General features: G+C 29.1%; 1 protein-coding gene across 1 annotated transcript in view; it reads left to right on the top strand.

Annotated features, from left to right (window-relative positions):
- LOC112602695 (protein prickle-like) overlaps positions 1–20,167 on the top strand; it is a gene marked incomplete at its 3' end in the record, with an annotated part of 71,447 nt that extends 51,280 nt beyond the window's left edge. The window contains 4 exon segments of the mRNA XM_025350908.1: positions 2,786–2,989; positions 5,378–5,576; positions 16,886–17,207; positions 19,893–20,167. Coding sequence (XP_025206693.1) covers positions 2,786–2,989; positions 5,378–5,576; positions 16,886–17,207; positions 19,893–20,167 — 1,000 coding nt within the window.
- Positions 20,168–20,546: the final 379 nt, after the last annotated feature.

Here is a 20,546-nt window from a genome sequence, read left to right as displayed (position 1 = left end):
ATCATACAATTATGTTTTTAATATTTAGGTTGTACCGATCACGTTTAACAGATTTGATGGGTTTGACTAAATTTTAGTAAATGAAGTATAAAATTTAATTTATCTAACAAATGAGATTTGAATAATTTTAGATTGATTCTTTAACTCGGTGACCAATACTTATACTGAGTTAACCATTTTTAGATGAATTATTAACACTGTTATGTTAATACATTATATACATACATACATACATATATGTTAATTAACTATTTTCCTAAGGACGTGTAATAACTTATATGCAACCATAATAACCCCTGCCATAAACCTTTTTATGCGGAAAAAGAATGCAAAACACATGCAATAATTTTTTTGAGTGCAATTAAAGTTAAAATAAAACGTCAATTTATATTGGACCACTTAATTTTATTATTTAGAATAAAGTTAGGTTCCTAGAAATATAAAATACACTCATTCGTTCACTTTAATATATAAATAGTTTAAAATAGAACGTAGTAAATAGGTAAATCAGAAAATGAGTAAATTAATTATGATCTAAAATAATCGTGTTTTGTATTAGGCTAACATATTATACGCTGTATCTATCACACTCAAAACAGTTAATCTAGTTTTTTATTTCATGAAATTCCATTAGCTTTATATAATATTTATAATTATATATTATTGGTTGTATAATTTTGTTGTTAATGACATCTAGCACCATTAGTTTTTATCATTTTCTTGTTATCTATTAGCTTGTCGTCCATCTCACATTTGTATAAATTGATTTTTTTCCATTAAAAAAACCACTTTTATAATAGGGTTGTACGTTTTCTTATTGTATACAATTTGTGTCAAATTTCAAAATAGGTAGTCATTAAAGTAATAAAATAAACACTTTTATGGCTTTAACCACGATTATACGTCAATATTAAAATGTATTTATTACCTAATACATAAATGTATAAAGAAATCGTATAATATTTTATATTTTTCATAGTTAAATATTTTGTTAGAGTAACACAAGTAACATTATTTTCATAAAATATATTATGAGTTGAATTTTAAAACCGATGATCGTCATCATACTCGTATTTCGTAATGATGAGTTGTGTCTGTTCGCTTCACCTCTATAATTTTGACATTCGTTTGTTTTTATTCTCCATTATTTTAGTGATTTTCGTTGCACATTTACGTCAAATCTATAACCTTCAATTTAAAAATGATTTTTGTCTTCTTTGGTTAAAAAACAATTTTTTGATTTTAAATATAATAATTTTTAACATCCTCAAATACAACTAAATTAAGTAATGTTTCGTATCTTTTTATGAATGCGGTGCTATGATTTAAAACAACCCTCATTATTATCTATTCACAACTTTCTCACTATTGTGTCTGTATATCAATATTTACATAATACGTGTAATAGCAACTCTACCTCATTACCGGTGATGACGTTACGATGATATGTTTGTAAGCAATAAAAATAATAATTGCAATGTAATTAAATCAATTCGTAAATGTAAATAAATGCGTTAACGTTATGCAGTGCATATTATAATAAAGGGTCATTTTACGGTCGATATGGTATGACAGAGATTTTTGACTTTGATCAGAGCCCATGCATCCTCCATTGGGTCCACCCGCCGACCACTGGCGTACGCAATAATAGAGCTCTCATTTTATCGTAATTTATTTGAATTATCGATGCCTGCAACGGTGCGAGGTTTTAATTATTATCGTTATTGAAATTTGAAGCCTGAGACGCGTTTAAAAAAATTGAATGTTTATCCGGTTATCCGGTGTCAATAATGTACCTATTGTGTGTTTGATTTATCTGCCCGCGCGTCATCGCTATAACAATAATTTTCGAAGTTACATCGTCGTTTTTCCACGCTCGCTCCGCTGAACGCAATCGAAATAAAACTAAAATATCGTCACACAATCCCCCGTCGCGATAACGGAAACTCCAAAACCAACTATATTTTGTACGTTAAGAGTGTATAATATTTCTTATAATAATTCAACATTATGTGAAACTGGCGAAGCAATGCAAGCGATGAACCATATTGTTGAAAAATGTATAGTTTATATATTTTTCCCTGGAGCCATAAACACTCTACACTCCTTTAAGAAGAATACGTGGTCTGGTGGTTGACTAAAATTAAAAAATAATTTTGCATTTTTAAAATACTATATTTTTTGTATCAATTATGTAATTATTATTTTAACATCCTGTTATATATTATTTATGTTACCTGCATCTCTATTATTCCTTAAAAATATTTTTATTTTTGAAATTAATAAATAGCTACCTTCCTGTAATTGTAAATTTAAAAGCAAATTATAATACACACAGAACAGCTTAGGTACACGGCATATAAATTCAAATGATTGAAAGGATTTTTTTGAATCAGTATTTTTTACCTATATTTGCTTTGATTTTCCTCAATTTTAAAATATGAAATCTAAATAATATGTCGTATTTGCTGAGAACAACGCCTAGCTTGTTATTACTTTTATTTACCTCCAAACAGCTTATCTATAGGCTTTAGCACTTAATGAAAGTTCTATATGTTGACCATTAGATACTCTAAAAATATATAATGTATAGTAATAAAGAGAGTGTCTGAGACATAAAATATTTAAATTCAATTCTAATATAAAATTGTAAAAACTTTCATGTATACCATATTGATGTATAGGTACTTAAGTATATAGTAGATAATATCACGGTTACTTATTTTTTATAGCTTTTTTTTTATATTCTACAGTTATTTAAGTTAAACCATTTTCGTTTTTACAGTGTCAAGAGATCTTGCAACCTGGTGACATGGCGGTGACGGCGAGTAGAGTTGGGTCAGGCGCGGCTTGGCATCCAGCGTGCTTCACGTGCCGTGTGTGTAAAGAGATACTCGTCGACCTCATATATTTCTACAAAGACGACCATGTTTATTGTGGTCGCCATCACGCGGAGACGCTCAAACCCAGGTGTTCAGCTTGTGATGAGGTATAATATACAATATTTCAATACATATTCTACGTACAACCATTCGTTTTACACCTTAATCCCCGTGCAGTAGTGCAAACAAGATGTTGTATAGGTTTACGCAATTTTTTTTCTCACTCATATTATATTAGGTATCTCCCGTTTTGTCCACGGATCAAAATTTCACCCACCCACCACGACACCGTCTCTATCTTCCCCTATTCGCGTTTTATATTACAAGATGCCTACAATATTACGACGTTATTGTTCTGGTGTGGCATACAATGAAAAATATAATAGTTGCACAATTCATAATATTAAAACCATTTTAAAAAATAATTATGAAGTACATATTTTTTTAAATAATACATAACAAAATATTATACGATTTAAAACAAATTATTTTTCATTACTTAAATTTTAAAATAAATAAACATGATAAATAAATATACAAAATAAATTTAAATATGGATAATTTTATTTTTTTTAAATATTATCTTCTTTCTAATAAGTTTTTAGTTTAAAATGCCATTAAAAAGCAGTAATAGTCGATCTGCGTCAACATTTTTCAACGAATTTTCTATATATCATTCCTTACTCACACAACAACTAACAACAACGATGACATAAGAATATGGGATAACGTATGAAATACAAGCCTATTTCATATATTGAATTTGTATTTAAATTTCGTTAAAGTTGCCTAAAATAAATTCATAAAAAATGCTAGTCCTCTTAAAAAAAAATTTTTTTTAACGCACTGGACTACAAAACATAAAATAATATTATGCTTTTCACAGTATGCCTTACCCATTGTTATTTTGTATATGGTATATTATACAGTGTGATCGATTTAAGTGTTAATACTGATTATTTCGAAATGTTCTAACTTTTTCTTTTTAATAATTAACGTCGTTTCAAAACAATATTTTTGAAAACAAATTATATTTTTTTTAATTACAACATACATTTTTAGTTTTTTGTTCTTAAGCAAAATATTTTTCAAAGTAATTTGTTGCATAAAATTCAAATTTCGTATGATTCACTATTTAATTATAAGCAGTACCGGGCTAAGGGAGGGGGCAGCAGCCTCCGGCATTAATTTCTTGGCGGCAAAAACATAAGTTTTGAAGTTTTCCAATATATTTTAGTTTTTAGGAAGAATTATTATTAATCATTGAAAATTGTGTTAACAAAATAGTAATAATAACATAATAATATACATACTATTATAAACGCTCGGACTGACGCATTTCTAATTTCATTTATATTATCGTACAATATAATATACAATATATTTACAGTAGTGTACGTACACTTTACACACTGACACATAATCATGTTTGTTGTTTAGCACTGTATAGTTGATTATTAAATTTGATATTAATAGTTTAAAATGATTTATTTATGCACAACCAAGCAATTGTTTTTATTATACTATCGTATATTCATCTCTCGAGTCTCGTAAACTGCAGTAATCATAATCTTGTCAAGTCATACAGAGTTTAAACTAAAAAACAAACGTGGTTAATTTTTTATAACAGTGTTTTTATTTAAATATGGAGGGAGTTGACAATGGAATTTTACACAAAACAATCAGAAGTTATTTATAGCGAAAATTTAGAACTTTACCTCGAGAATTAGATTATTCAATTTAAAACTAAAATGAAAGATTTTTCTTAAGAAGAAAAATATTATCCATGCACAGTTTGCTTGAAGCATTAACAAAATCAAAATTAAACTATTCATTTCCTAATATGAAAAAAAAATAGCTTAAAACTTTTTGTGTCTACTCAAACGCTAGCGAGGAGAGATCTTTTTTAGTATTAAAGAAACTGAAGAATTACCATAGAACCTCATTATTTAATAAAAATATCTCATTGTTGACTTTAATGTCTATTAAGAATAATTTCCTACAAAGTATGGATTGGAATGATATTATTAAAGAATTTACTTACAGAAAACTAAAAAAAAGTTTTAAATTTCTACTTGTATTTAAATAATTATACTTAAAGTACTAATAGTTATATATTATACTAAAACTACCGCTGTTACGATATGCTTATAAATATATATATATATATCTCAATTAAATAATTTCAATATTATTTTTATTCACATATTTTTTTTTTATGATGAGTGCAACAGTATAAGATTTCTAAAGAGTGAAATTTTAAAATCTGGACACAGGTGGTATATTTGTTAGCCGACACTGATAATAAGTATTTAAAATTTAGAAGAGTGAATTAAAGTGAGACTCGGTCTGCAAGACCGCAAAATAGTAGTCCACTAATTTTCAATAAAGTTAAAACTTTTCAAAAAAATGAATATAGACACTTAAATGGATTACCTTGAATTTACCTTGTATACTTACTATATACTTATATATATCATTTGATGTGCACACAGATAATTTTGGCTGATGAATGTACGGAAGCAGAAGGTCGTGCTTGGCACATGAAACACTTTGCATGCTTGGAGTGCGACAAACAGCTAGGGGGCCAGAGGTACATTATGAGAGACGGCCGGCCTTACTGTCTACAGTGTTTTGACGGCCTATTTGCCGAATACTGTGACTCTTGCGGCGATCCCATAAGCGTGGACCATGGTGAGTTATTTTTATTTAACAAATTATAAGTACACGATTTTTAAACAATAACAACAATAAGTAAAAACGAGGGTATAGAATTAGCAAACGAGAGCTGAATCCTTCCAGCGGTCATGTTTTATATATTTTTATTTTTTTTATCTGGAAATTATAAGTAAATATTATACAGTTTAACAAACCATTATTTTTAGATAAACGCATAAATAACTCTCATATGTAAACGCAATGCAGTAAATATTTAGTCTTTCAAAATCCCATGATATTAAGTATATACATAATAATTTGATTTAATACTCGTTAGCAACTTGATTTGCCTAGATTATTTTTTAAATTTAAATCACTGATTTATGACGCGTTTTCATATTACATATTATACGTATTGTGTTAAAATCAGAACATCGATCATTGATTTTCTGCCATCCATAGACTCCGTTGCAATAAACTAAATAGTGTAATCACAATATCGGTTAATGTATAAATATATTTCCTACTCAACGATTAAAATAATATTATATGTGCAGTTTCCTCGATGGATTCCAATGTGCGTGTTGTATTGTAATAATGCAATTATTATTATTATTATTGTCAAAACTCACGTGAAAACGTATACTAATGCTACAATAACACTACAACTTTTGAGTTTTGACAGTGAAAAATTCCGGGCCATGCGTTGTAAATCAAAATCATTTTAATATAATAAGAACAGTTGACCTTTGCACCTGAGTGAATACCAGACACTCATTAGTACTGAGCGATATTGTATATTCATTTCCGCAGATATGTAGCGCGCATAAATATGACCTAAACCTCTACTCCTGCACACGAGAATTTCGAGATCAAAAGTAACGTTAATTATACCATGTGTCATAAATCATAAATTTATATATAAATAAACGGGTTTTATAAAATCCTTTAGCATAGTAAAAATTAAGCAAGTATAAGTGTTGTATACTCAAACTAGAGCTGGGCTTATTTTTTTTAGGTCGATCGTATTGTGTGTCATTAAACCTAGCAAAATATGAATGTTTTTTAATGTGTAGTTTGCCAATATTATTTTACGTTTCGACATTTTACAAATTTAGGAACATTTTAAATTTTTATCAATACACATTTAACTATACGAAAACACACATTTTAATTAATGATCTTGACAACTATTTCGTACCTTTATATGGTGTAATGTAGTTATATGTAGTAATGGTTAGATTTGAACGTCTATAATACAATAATATACGCTTGAAAGCTAAAATAATTTTTAAAAATAATAACTTTAAAATCTAAAATGATTAAATAAAAAATTTCAAAAGTTATGGATTTACGGTGCTTTTTAATTTTATTTAACTCGGCGTAATAGTATTTACCACAGATAGCTTAGTCTAAATATTTGTTAATATTATTATTTATATGTATAGATACATATATAGGTAAATGTGAATTTATGAGTATACTTAATCGTGTGTAAGAAAATAAAAATAACAAACTAATCGCAGGCCACGTTACACTTTACTGGTGAAAATAAAAAAAATTTAGCGACATTTTATAATCCTGACTAGTGTAATAATATAATAAATAGTTTAATATATCTAGAACTATCTACATATACGTAAATTGATATGAATTTGTTTCCATTAAATAGTGTTTAAAATAATCCACTCTCCTTATTCTTGTGTATGCAATACTTACTGTCACGACGTGCATATAGATATTTTTTTAAAGACTAATTCAAATACCTACTTTTTATATACATGTAACATGTTGTATTATACATATGTATACACTTTTACCACGTTGAGACTCGAGAGGCTGTTGCCTGTTTATATACATGCCGCCCGTATTGTAAGTTAAACTATATACGCTGCTATTGTGTAAATAACGAGTCTCCTGCACGCTATATATTTACACGCTTTAATACGTCAGATACTCCAGAACAATACCTTATACGTATTATGCACATAATAATACATTAAACAGTATATACATATTAATATATGTATGATATTATATTGCGCAGATTAGATTATACACGAGAGCGCCGCGGTGTATAGGCTACACAACAATCGTGAAAAACTTAAGCGATAATATTATTAGTATTATTACGACATTTATTATAGCCTACAGGTGATTATTATAACTACTACATTTTTGCCGAAAATAACGGAGATATACTAATAATAATAACATGTTTGCCTTCCTACACAAAGTGCAGGGTGACCATTTTAACGTCAAAAGTTCGTTTCATAAAACATTAATTTTTCTCATTTAAAACCTTTTTTTATACATTTAAGATAATATGCTATAGCATAAGTACTACTGTAGTACGTGTTTATAAATACGCGTAATTCTGCACTTTTAAAGTTTTATTTATTAGCCTTATTTTTTATACCCTCATATTATTATGTTTATAGCCAGTAATATTTTTTCAGTTCATCTTATTGTTCTGGCAAAAACTGTTTATAAAATTTTGATGTGCATAGTTATATAAATTGAACGCATAACTTTTTAAATTCTTATCTCCAAAAAAAACTATTTGTTCAGTGTTTAAATCAACCTTAACATTTTCGGCTATATATTTTCTGCACAAGATTTAAGAAATTAAAACCCCAGTATTGGCCATTTAAATCAATACCGTGGAGTAATTGCACCAAGAAAAACAAAAGACATACAACAGCTACGGCTATACCTACGTTAAATTTTATAGAAAGAAAATTTCAATACATTTTGACATTTTTAAAATGACGAGAAAATTATTCCACTGGGGCAAAGGAATCGCCCTGTATATTGTAGTACTCGATGGATTAAAAAGTAAGAACATTAAGTTATCTGGGCAATACAGACGTCGAATTATTCTAAACAACGTGGATTTGTTTGACAAAACCCGTTTTGTATTATATTTATAAAAATACACTGTGCGTATACAAGGTATCCGTGTTTTAACGACGCACATAAAACATTAAAATATTATTATTATTATTATTATTATTATTATAATATATTAAATATACACATAGCGAAGTGAAACCTTTTAAAGAGGACACCCGTGAGACCGAAAACAAAATCATTCTTCCCGCGTTAGAGTACGTATAATATATATTATTTACTCAGGTACCGGTGTATAAATTTTATAGTAAAGCTATATTTTGTTATTATCGCGTGTGTGTACAAGACAATTCATTTAACTTATTATTTAAGAACTTTCTCAGTCAATATACAACGATTTTCGATAAATAAAAAATAAAAAAATAATTTTAAATTATACATAAATATTATAATATTGATTCAAAATAATCTTACTGTATAAATTTTGGAGAAAAATGCTTTTCTTAAAATCTGGATGTAATTGAATCGAACTTCGAGTAAGTGAGCAATATAGCGCACAACAAATTTATATGAAATTAAAATTGCGTACGAGATTTTTCTTCAAAATCGTAGGTATTTACAGAGTATAAAATATAGTAATAATAAGGATCAAAATAAATTACCCTGTACCAAAAGCCGAATTATGGCTATTATTAGGATCATATTTACACAAAGCAGCTAAGTCCTTTCACGATGAAAGTTTCATTCCTATAATATAACATATTCTATAAGTTATAATTAGCGTGTTTTACATACGTAATTTATAAGTGTTATTACTATTATAACTAATACACAATGAAGATCATTACCTACTCATAGTCATAGATACATTTTTTTTTAACAAATTTGAATATTTATAGGTAATATAGATTTTATTTATTTACCAAAGTTGATATATTTCTTGATTTTTGTTATGAAACAGTCAATATAAAATAATAAAATAATTAATACAATGGTTTATAATATAGTAACAAGAAAAATATTTTATTTTAAAAATGTTGATATGTTTATTTTACTTAAATCTCCTTAATTTTTCTTGAGCATTTGCCACATTTTTGTTTTTCCTCTTACTTTTTCTGACTTGTATCGTATGTGCATCTTGAATAATAAATTATTATAGTTATATTATAATATAAATCTATCTACTAAAGGATTATTGTTAAACGTTCCAATATACATTGCGGCAGATCAAACACACATAATATTATACATATTATATATAGTATTCGTTTCTATAATATAATACATCAAGAGACTCGAGATTTCGATGCTATCAGATATTTATACCTAACAGACTTTATTTATAAATAAATATCGTGTAAAGATATATCTATGAATTATATGCAAAATCTTGAATTCGTTATAATATACATTATATGGTTTATATGGGTTGACCCATTTAACGTAAGACACTAATTATTTTGGAAAACACAAACGTGTTTGAAAATATCATACTTCTTACTATTTTATATCGTTCATATTTTGAGTTTTTTGCTCTTTTTACTGACAAAATACAATAACTTTGAATTCATATTCCTAAAGATAATATTACGTATTATTCGGAGTATTTCGAACTAAAAAAATCAAAAGTCAAATATCATACAAGTATTTTATAAGTTTTAAAGTTTTGACAATTTGACAAGCATTTTGTGGAGTAACCAACTCGTTCAAAATTATTTTTACATATCGAATTACTCTAAAACATTCTATTTTAGAACGATTGTGTTTTAAAAATTCATACTACCATAAAAAAAAAAATAGTTGGTAAAAAACTAAATAAGAAATGTTTTATATTAAATGAATCACTCAGTATATAGGTTTACTTGTATTGTATACTTATAACTCTTAAAAATATGTGAAGATATAATAACAATATTATGTAGTATAAGAACTGTCTGTAAAGTAATATTCAGATTTTTCATAAATTAATTTTTTTCGTGTTCCGCACTCGCCCGTTTGACAATTGTGCTACACGCTATGGACATTATATATATGCGTAATACGAATACTTTCATAAACATTGTGGGTATTATATTTCCACAACAAATATTTAGTAGTGCACATCACGGTGGCAGATAACACTATATACCTTGTAGGTACCTACAATATTATTATTATTATTATAATACCCGTCGTAGCAATATACGATACTCGTATACCAGTTACTATTATTATAATATATTATAATGTGTATTTAATATGATATTATGCGTACGCGAGTAGATACTACACGCCTATACCTACAAAGCTATACCCCATATAGGTACTTGATCCCGTATCAACGGTTTATATCTTCGATTTTATTATAATGTATTTTATTATTATTATTATTATTATTATTATCGTCCTGCGTGTAATATAACGAACAACTAATAAACATACGTGCGTATGTGTGTATGGATTGAGCAACTGCGTTTACATAGGTCTATACTTTATAATACAGTCAACGCCGGAAAACTGGAACTATACACGTCTCATCTATATCAAATCATACTTGAAAATATGTCCCCTAACCACCTTTTCAACCTTAAAAATGATTTTCAAAATTATTATTTCACAATAATAAGTACGTAGTTATTTTGTGTGAACTTATTCACCCAAATAAAGTACTCAAATTGTTCCTTACCGCTAAATAACAATTTTTTCATTATGCACAGCCGCGTCTCATTCACTCATTCGCCTTTAGCTATTCATTTATTCGCATTTTTTCTAATATCATAGCTGCTAGAGTTGCGGCACATGCATTCATTGTTTAAATGTGCAAAAAATGACAATTTGATTTGGGGATCCAGAAATAACTGGTGATAGGTGAAGTATAAGTCGTGCGAAATTAAGTGAATTAAATAATTTTTTCGAATAAATATCAAATATGATCAACGTTGGATTATACAATATAACGATACCACAGTAAATCGTTACGGACATTTGTCATAATAATGTTATAACGATCAGTCATAATTCTTACGTAATACATTCGCATCGGAACTGCATCGACGACGTGGCTGTACAACACCATAAATCAATTAACCCACTTTTAAGGTCAAAAATTTAATAACCCAAACAACGGACTACCGCGAACGCAGTTAAATGCCAATTGTTATTAAATCTTTTCGAGTGGAAACAGCATCATACGATGTATATGTATAATACAGTAATTATTGTTGTTGTGCATTATATCAGTAGGAGGTAGGTACTTTGTACTCGAATTTAACGGTTCGTTACCGCTGCTTTTGCAGCTCATGGTCTAGTCATTACAACATTAATATATTATACGGCTACTTCAGCTACATAATGTGCCTAGTGCCTACTGTAAATATTATCGATTCATCGGTGATATTCATGACTATTTTTTTTCGAATACGGTAAACTCGATTTATAAGCGCATTTACTAGATAATACGTAATATGCGTATTATGGGTACAAATCAAAAACAGTTTTAAGAAAGTCGTAACGATAATGACTTTTTAACTATACATAATCAATATTATATATTATGTACTAATTAATGGTATTTTAGTATTTGATTCACGTTTGATAAAATTATAACCGTATAGCAAAATGAAAATCATTTAACGTGAAAACCAATCAAGTGTATTACGTAATTGATAATCAACTCGATTTAGACATAAATATATAACTAATAAATAATAATATGTATTCAAATAAATATTAAATTAATTATTTTGTTAATGACTTGTGCTAAAGTAAAAAAAAAATCGTTTAAATATTTAAATAACACAAAAAATAATTAGACCGGTAATATTATGTGAGTTTAAGTAAATAATCCATAGTTATAAAAATATACTGCAGGCTAATTTTTTTAAACGGCGTATTCAACCAATCTTGCAATTCTTTAAATTTAAATTTTAATGTAGATAATATTATGTTATAAAAACAAGATATTTTATTAAATTTTATAAGTTTCCTGATGAACTAATTTAAAAAAAATAATATATTATACTTGTTAAGTGGATAATTTTATGAACATTTCATGTAAGTATTAGATAAGTATACCTCCTAAAATCCAAATTTTAACAAGTAGTTTTCTGAGTTATTTAACTTTATATTTAGTCTATTTTATGTTTATGTACAATTTAATAATAGATAATTATGGATATAGAAACTAGCTATGCAAAGATATGAATCATACGTAATGTAAAAAAAAAAATATAGACGAACTTGACTTTACTGATTGGTGATTTACATATATATTATGTTTTTATGTATAACCATGTAATTTTATTTATCCTTAACTCATACCTATTTATATTCTATTTAAATATTAAATCGACTTCTATCTGTGATAAACAAGCAAAATAACTCAAAAACTATTCGTATTTTAATTTTAATTTAATCATATAAAAAATTTTAAAAACAATTAAAAAATAATAATTATATTACCATGTCATATACGTTATTATTCCGTAAAAAATCTAAGTATCTACTTAAAAATGCGGTCTTTAAGTAAACTGATAGATATAAGATATAAAAAAAGTTATAAAAATTAGGATTTCAACAAATAAACTATTAATTTTAACAAGAAAAATAAGTAATCGAAGATAAGAAAAATCGTCCTATATAGACGAAACCATACAGTAAATACTCATACAACAGAAATAGCATAACGAATACGAGTAGTGTGTTTTTATGTTTTTAATAGAAAAAAATAAAATAAATAAATTGTTTATTTTTCTATTGCTAACTGCAGCATTAGTGCTTATTACCACATCATTCTGTTTTTGCTCTCAAATCGACCGTTTTGGTTTCTTTTATTATCTAATATTTTCCGAGCACACACTGCAGCCAATTGAAGATCTTTTCGTTGCAAACGTTTTCATAAACTAAACATTTGTTGCGCGTCCAATGCTATTTTTCAATGTAATAACACATCATTTATCTCACTCTGCAACAACGACGGGACTTAACAAGACTATTTTGATTTTATGACCCCCGTAAAGCATAAACCATATTACTGCCGAACCCGTTTCGTTCAGCAGCAGGTTAGACATAGAAAAAAAAACTAAAACGGAGCTCCGGTCGCGTAGATCAACATTTCATTTCCGTGCACATTATAGTAGTAATATTATACATTATTATAATATACCTACCGAACCAGACTGGCGATACAAACGACGATAAACACGACCTCCATTGATGTTATTACAGTATTAATCGCGCGTGTATTGTCGAGATTTTCGTAGCGTCTTATACGCGTTTTATACACGACATTATACATATTATTATTATTATTATTCTTATTATTATCGCAATATAACAATATAATACTATATACCGTTCGTACACTTTTTGAACAAGGGATTCTCAAACACTACGGATCCTATAAAAATACAAAATTATTTTTTTTTACGAAAGGAGGTGAATATTTCGAGGCCAAAAAAATAGATTAAGAACCCGCATTTCAAGCGGTTGTTTAGCCAGTGTCGGATTTAGGATGGTTGGGGAGGAGGGTGAGTGGCGGTAATTGTTGCCCCAAGGGCGGACACTGGGGCACGCAATGACAAATGCTTAAAAATTTAAATATTTAATTGAGTTAAAATTCTAAAATAATAACAAGAACTGTGTACCTCCATTAATATATAATAATTATTCAATATCATTAGTTATCTTAAATTTGCATGATTGAACGTAATACCGTAATACATATGGGTCGATAAATGGCTATCGAATATAGCCTATCTTTAAGGCACATTTTACCTATCACGATATTATTTTGAACTATTTACTAGTTCTAGTCACTCTTAAACACACAGTATATTACAATATTAACAATTAAATTATGTGTTTGCGTATATTGCGTATAGTATTATTATTATCGTATACATATAATAATTACTGCCATTACAACACAACAGCGAAACAATAACCGTGCTCCATACATATTGTTGTATTAACCAATTATATATTTTTTTCATCTCTTTATTTGTATCTCTTCGCCGAGAGATTAAAAACGTTCATTATGTATTATCGTTTATTCCATCATCGTTACATGGTTTTCTTTTTTTACGACGACTTACGAGCGCCAGATAAACCGGTATCGATGTCGTTGAGTGTCTACACGTCTTAAAATTCAAAACAGTTATTACTTTTTTTGACTTTTTCTTTCGTTTGCTGCAACAAAACGAATACTATGATGATATATTACCGATAATTTATTTTAACTACAAATCATGCAATCCGGGGCCATGATGCCCCAAAATAATGACCATATATTTACAGCCAGTGGCGTATATATTAGATAAGCAAGCGATGGTTTTTTTGATTTTATTATTTGAAATTGTGTATTCATAAACAATTTATTGCCCTTTGCTAATTTTTAATCTGTTACTGTCAGTATTTTCTAGAAGAAGTGATAAATATACAGATATTATGCTATTTTATGCGAACTATCTGGTATGGTTTATAAAATTAGCCAAAAGTTGATATTAGAGATATTGAAACTAAACCAGAGCATTCATAGATAAATTTGCAAATGAAAAAAAATCCGTATTATTAACTCTTGAAAATTTTTTATTCTTAAATATTATTTTTTGATTGTTGTAAAAGTCATTATACATGATATAGATAATAATTCTAATGGTATTTTTATTTTTTGTATATTTATTTAGTGTTTCGAGTGAATATTATTAGATGTATTTAATATGATTTTTAATAACTACATATCATAAATTATATTTAATAAAATTTTTTAATAATTTTATTAATAAAATAAGCAACTATAAGATATAGTGAAATATTATGAGATCGTCTGTTATTTATTTATTTTTTAAACACCTGTTTTCCAGGAAATCAAATATTACATTCCTAACATTTTTTCAATTATATTATTATTCGTTTTTAGTATATATTTATTTTTCAAAACTGTATTAATATATTTTATAGCTATGTTTATCTCTTATCAACAAGCAAAGTAACGCACTGCATTTTTTCATTTTTTCGTTTAACCAACCCATGTAAGCAATAAATAGGAAAACGTAATAGAAATGATGGAACACCCTATACGTTTATGATATTGACGAGAGCATAGAGCGGAATATAATAATGATAATAATTGTAAACAAAAAATATATATTTATAGTGTTTTAATATGACTGCACACCGAACACGAAAAATCGATTTAACAGCATCAGATATTATAATGACAATACGCGTTAATTAAATTACCAAAAATGATATATATGAACGAACTTTAAAACGTCGCATTATGGACCCATTATATTAATATTTATTATCCGAGTATTATTGTGAGATATATTTTATATTTCGCTGAAAATTTCAAAACGATACAGAAAATATAAACTCGTTTAATAAATTCATCAATCTAATCGAGGGGTGTCGGGATACATACTACACAGATTGATCTAGATTCGGTTCAAAAGTTGAATGATGCGTATCTCTTTATAATATTTTAATGATTGAAATAAAGTAAGTGTGTATAATTTATATATTTCGATTTTAAATTGTTTTTTTAAAAAAAAAATCACCAATAAAACCAATTGAACTGCAGTGATCAAATCAAAGAAACGTTAACTATTCCTAAGGTAAAAATAAGCACATATATTGAATATTGAAAAATCGACTACTGTGGTGTATCATTTATACGCGATTTACATACTTTTATGAAGTTGAAGACAATTGCCATAATATTTTTACTATAAATTTATATAAATGAAAAAAAATAGTACATACACCTACTCACCCGTAAAAATTGAAATAGCGTTATATGAAACACGTAACTCTGAAATGTATTAATATATATAATATATATATATAGTCTTTGCCAATATACTTATCAGTTAGAATTTGAATGCAGGCGAGTTATATCCGTTATATCGTAGATATTTTATATACTATCATAGTACCATGTTATTACAAATCGATGTTTTGAGTTGGTAATACGTGAGATGTGAAAAATGCAAAATTAGTTATCAAAAAAAGGCATAAATTACACTATTCAATACAATCAAGTGACTTATGAATTTTTTTAGATAATCAAATCTGAATTATTATCCACTAATAAATATCAAAGTGCGTGCATTTAATTTAACAGATAAATTTACAGAAGTTAAAATAAAATATTGAAATAATTCATAATTATTTAAATTTCTACCGTTTTCGTATATCCCTATTGCGTATTATACAATTATAAATATCATGAAATATCGATGGAAATCTAATGAAAACATCACCTCTTATCACCTCTTATCATCCTTACCGACGTCCTACGCAATTCGGATATAAGTAGAAAATCTGAGGTGGAGGTGGCTATATAAGCCATATAGCCCATAAGACGTTATTGCTGCTTATTATTAAAAATAATTATAAATTATGACCAGATATAAATATTAATATATATTATGTTTTACTAGCAGTTATTTCGTGTCATGTTATAATTTATAACTTATAAATTATAATTTTATCACTTTTATGTATAGGACAAATGAGTCACGAAGGACAACACTGGCACGCCACCGAACAGTGTTTCTGTTGTCACACGTGTAGATCTTCGCTGTTGGGCAGACCGTTCTTGCCACGCCGCGGTGCCATTTTCTGTTCAATCGCCTGCAGCAAAGGTGAACCTCCGACGACAATGACGACATCGCAAAGGCCCGAATCAGAAATAGCCGATATCGCTGCTGCCAGCGCGCAAACAGAGCAGACGACGCCCGCGCAAACGGTGCAGTTACAACCGGTCGCCGCCGCGCCTGACTCGCCGGCCAGCGCCGGAAGACGGACCGCATCGACCAACGGATTCGCGTAGGTTTTCCTTGTAATTTAAATAAGATTTTATCGCCCTCCTCCGCGATTATATTATTATTATAGGGTTTGGGTTTGTTTTTAACATTCATTTATTTTTCTGGTCGACAATATAATATTGTACCTATGTTAAGTGAGAGCAAAAATTTCGTTCCATGACACTGTGAATAAAAGTTCCTAACTTTTCAATGCATATATTTCACAAATTTGATTTTAATATTTTATCTTTTTAATGCAATATGTTATTTGGTAAATATTCTACAATCTACGATACATTTCAATAGAAAATAAAATGAGACTATGATTTTGTGTGAGATAATATGCCAGTTAATAGAATATATCAATTGTTTTAATAAAAATTACTGACGATGACAACTATGATAATATAATACTTTGCTTCAAATCTTAAACCGCGTTAATTTATCTGTTGTAAACGTTAATAGTAAAAACTTAAGCTCTATATTATTTTTAAAATTTAAACTTAGAAAAAAAAAAAATAAAGTTAGTCTTTTAAGAGATTTTACTACATTGTTCACTTTCACTACACATCGTCTCATCAAACATTTTTATATAAGTATATATATATATATATATAACTCGGCCTCTACGAATACATTTATTTCCATACTTGAGCATTTTTGCAGTTTATAAATGTATATTTTAAAGAGAATATCATATGATTTTTATTACATACAAATCCAATCCCTAGTTACTTATATTTTTCACTAGCGATATCCTGGACAATGAGCCTATACGATTTCGTGTTACTGCCTCATGATAAAATAAAATGTTTGTATGATATTAAGTGTATGCAATTAAAGTAAAATCATTAGTGATAAATAGTAAATTTCGAAAAAGCTAATTTAATTTAAACATTGGAATCAACCGAACATTTTTTCAGCAATTATCGTTCTATGCACGTATTGCGTCTTCTGCTGCTACCACAACCAACATATAAAAACGTGGCACAAATCACTTACTCTTGTGATGCGTTGATGCCCCCCTGCCACCCTCCCTCGATAGAGACATATTGGTAAAACTGTGGTGGTTTTTATTAAAACCAATTGAAAAACTTTAACTTTATTATGACAAGTATGATCATCTAAGAACCCTCACGCAGCCTGCTCAAAATCCTTTAACAGATTAAAACATAATCAATCTGAATCCAATGATGACCGTACATATGATGCGTTAATCACCATCACTCGGTAATTCGTTTTTATCTTTTTCATCATGTAAGCTTCGACACTCGAATAAATGAAAAAATCCAAGACAGTTTTGAAGAGTGTGCGAAATATGGAAAGAAAAAATTAAAAACGTCACTCTGATAATGTCCTGGGCATACTCATCATTTAATTGCAACTGACCCGTCCACAAATTCGAAATACATTTAATCGAAAAACCATCTGGAAAGTTTGCGTCCCGCTCATTTCATATAAATGTATAATAAAACCGGCGATCCCGAAGTCAGAGAATTTTGTGTTATGAAAGAATTATGGGAGGTTAAAAGTATGTAAGGTTGTATCATTACATAACTATATATAATCAAACACGTATCTAACTTTTTAATTATCAATTTATGAAGATATTTAGTATAATTAAATACATGTTTATATTTCAGAATAAGACTTGTCGAGCTATAAATAAAACTATTAACTTAAAAAATAGACCACATAAAATCCAATTTAAACGCCTTATATAAATAATTAAAAACTATCCCAATGATCTAATATTAAACAAGTTATAAGAATATAAAATTAAATTAATATTCATACAAATTTTTTCCTGGAGATTTTTGTAATTATTTTAAAGGACTTAGGGACTATTCGACGACCACCTATAGACCTGATGATCATTGACCTAATGATTTTTTTATACATAACAAAAAAAAATTTCTTAATTTTATAGAATCAAAATATAAATGGTCGACTTCTTTCTCTATAGAAAAAAATACGTGATATATAACCCCATTCGCCGACATCATTGTCACAAATGTTACATTTTGAACGTCTATACCAAACAGCTCCCGACAACGGAGACACTCGCATAAAATACAATCGCATTTCACTTAATCCACTTATCTAGCCTGGCTTAGTCAAAAACAATATAAGACAAAAACTAATTTACTCAAATAAAAACAAAATGCAATTTATATATTATAACGAAAGTCTCACTACGAATCATGCGTGTCTATACATATACCAATTGAAACGCGACGCCATAGGCAAAATTTATCACCCAAATGTTCACCGTAATCGAGACTTGCGAACCCTTCTTGGTCCTCGATGGCAGGTATTTATTGCGTCAAACCACAGGCGTCACTAAAATTTCGCTACCTAAAAAACTATTTTATTAGAAAAAAAAAAACCTATGTAAATGAAATCGAAAAATATAAACGAAGAAGTCGATATTTGGTCACTAGTGACAGTGTGAATCGTTATAAATATATTTATGTAAAAAATAAGTTTGAATATTGACAAAATATCACAAAAAAAAAAAATGGTATGAAATGAGTTCTAATCGAATATCGTAGAGTGTTGAGTTTATAGGATTCCGGATAATAGCGATCGAAGCAAATAAACGGAATATGAATTGTTCAAAAATAAATCGTTTTCGCTATACCGACATTTTGATCAGTGACTACCATGCGTACTATAACCATATTAATCTCCTTGATTTCCGCAGGTCGCCTTCGCCGTCACAACAATCGGCGTGCCGGTCTCCGCTGATGGGCCGCAGAGCGTTGCAGAATGCCAACAACAGCAGCACGTCGTCGCCGTCGCCGACGCGCCACATGCCGCAGCGATCGGCGGGCGACGGGGTGTTGGCACCACCGCACGACGGCCGACCGAACGCCGTGGCCACGCGTCCGTCCGACTTGGACGTAAGACAGCGGCGCCGGCGCAACGACGTCGGCGCCGTGGTCGAGACCAGGCGCGTGCTCGCCGTAGTGGACAGGGGTGTCTTCTGTCGATGCAATATTGCGTGAGCCAGGAATCGTCGCGGCAATGTCGTGTCGGACATCCCGGCTTAAGAGTGGCTCCACTTGCGTTGTGGCGCTGGAAGGCCGAATCGAGCCGGAACCAGCCGCATCGGAACTGCGGCGAACGGTTGCATCCACTGTCCCATGTTAGGGCATTGGCTCGATGATCCTTAGATCTCGCGTTATCATCCAGCGGTGTCGCGGTCATAGATCATGCTCTGCAGATGGCCCGTTGTTCGTGCCGGCATTGAGCACGCATATATTAAAAATTGAACGTGAAACTGGTTGGTATTAATATTTTATATTTGATTTGATATTTATTTAGCCGTTCATGTAGTAAATGGCTTAAATCAATT

The sequence above is a fragment of the Melanaphis sacchari genome, unplaced genomic scaffold, assembly GCF_002803265.2.
Source record: "Melanaphis sacchari strain LSU unplaced genomic scaffold, SCAv2.0 Contig8_pilon_pilon, whole genome shotgun sequence".
Taxonomy (NCBI): Eukaryota; Metazoa; Arthropoda; class Insecta; order Hemiptera; family Aphididae; genus Melanaphis; species Melanaphis sacchari.
The sequence above is the reverse complement of the archived record's forward strand: the minus strand, read 5'-3'. Positions and strand labels throughout refer to the sequence as shown.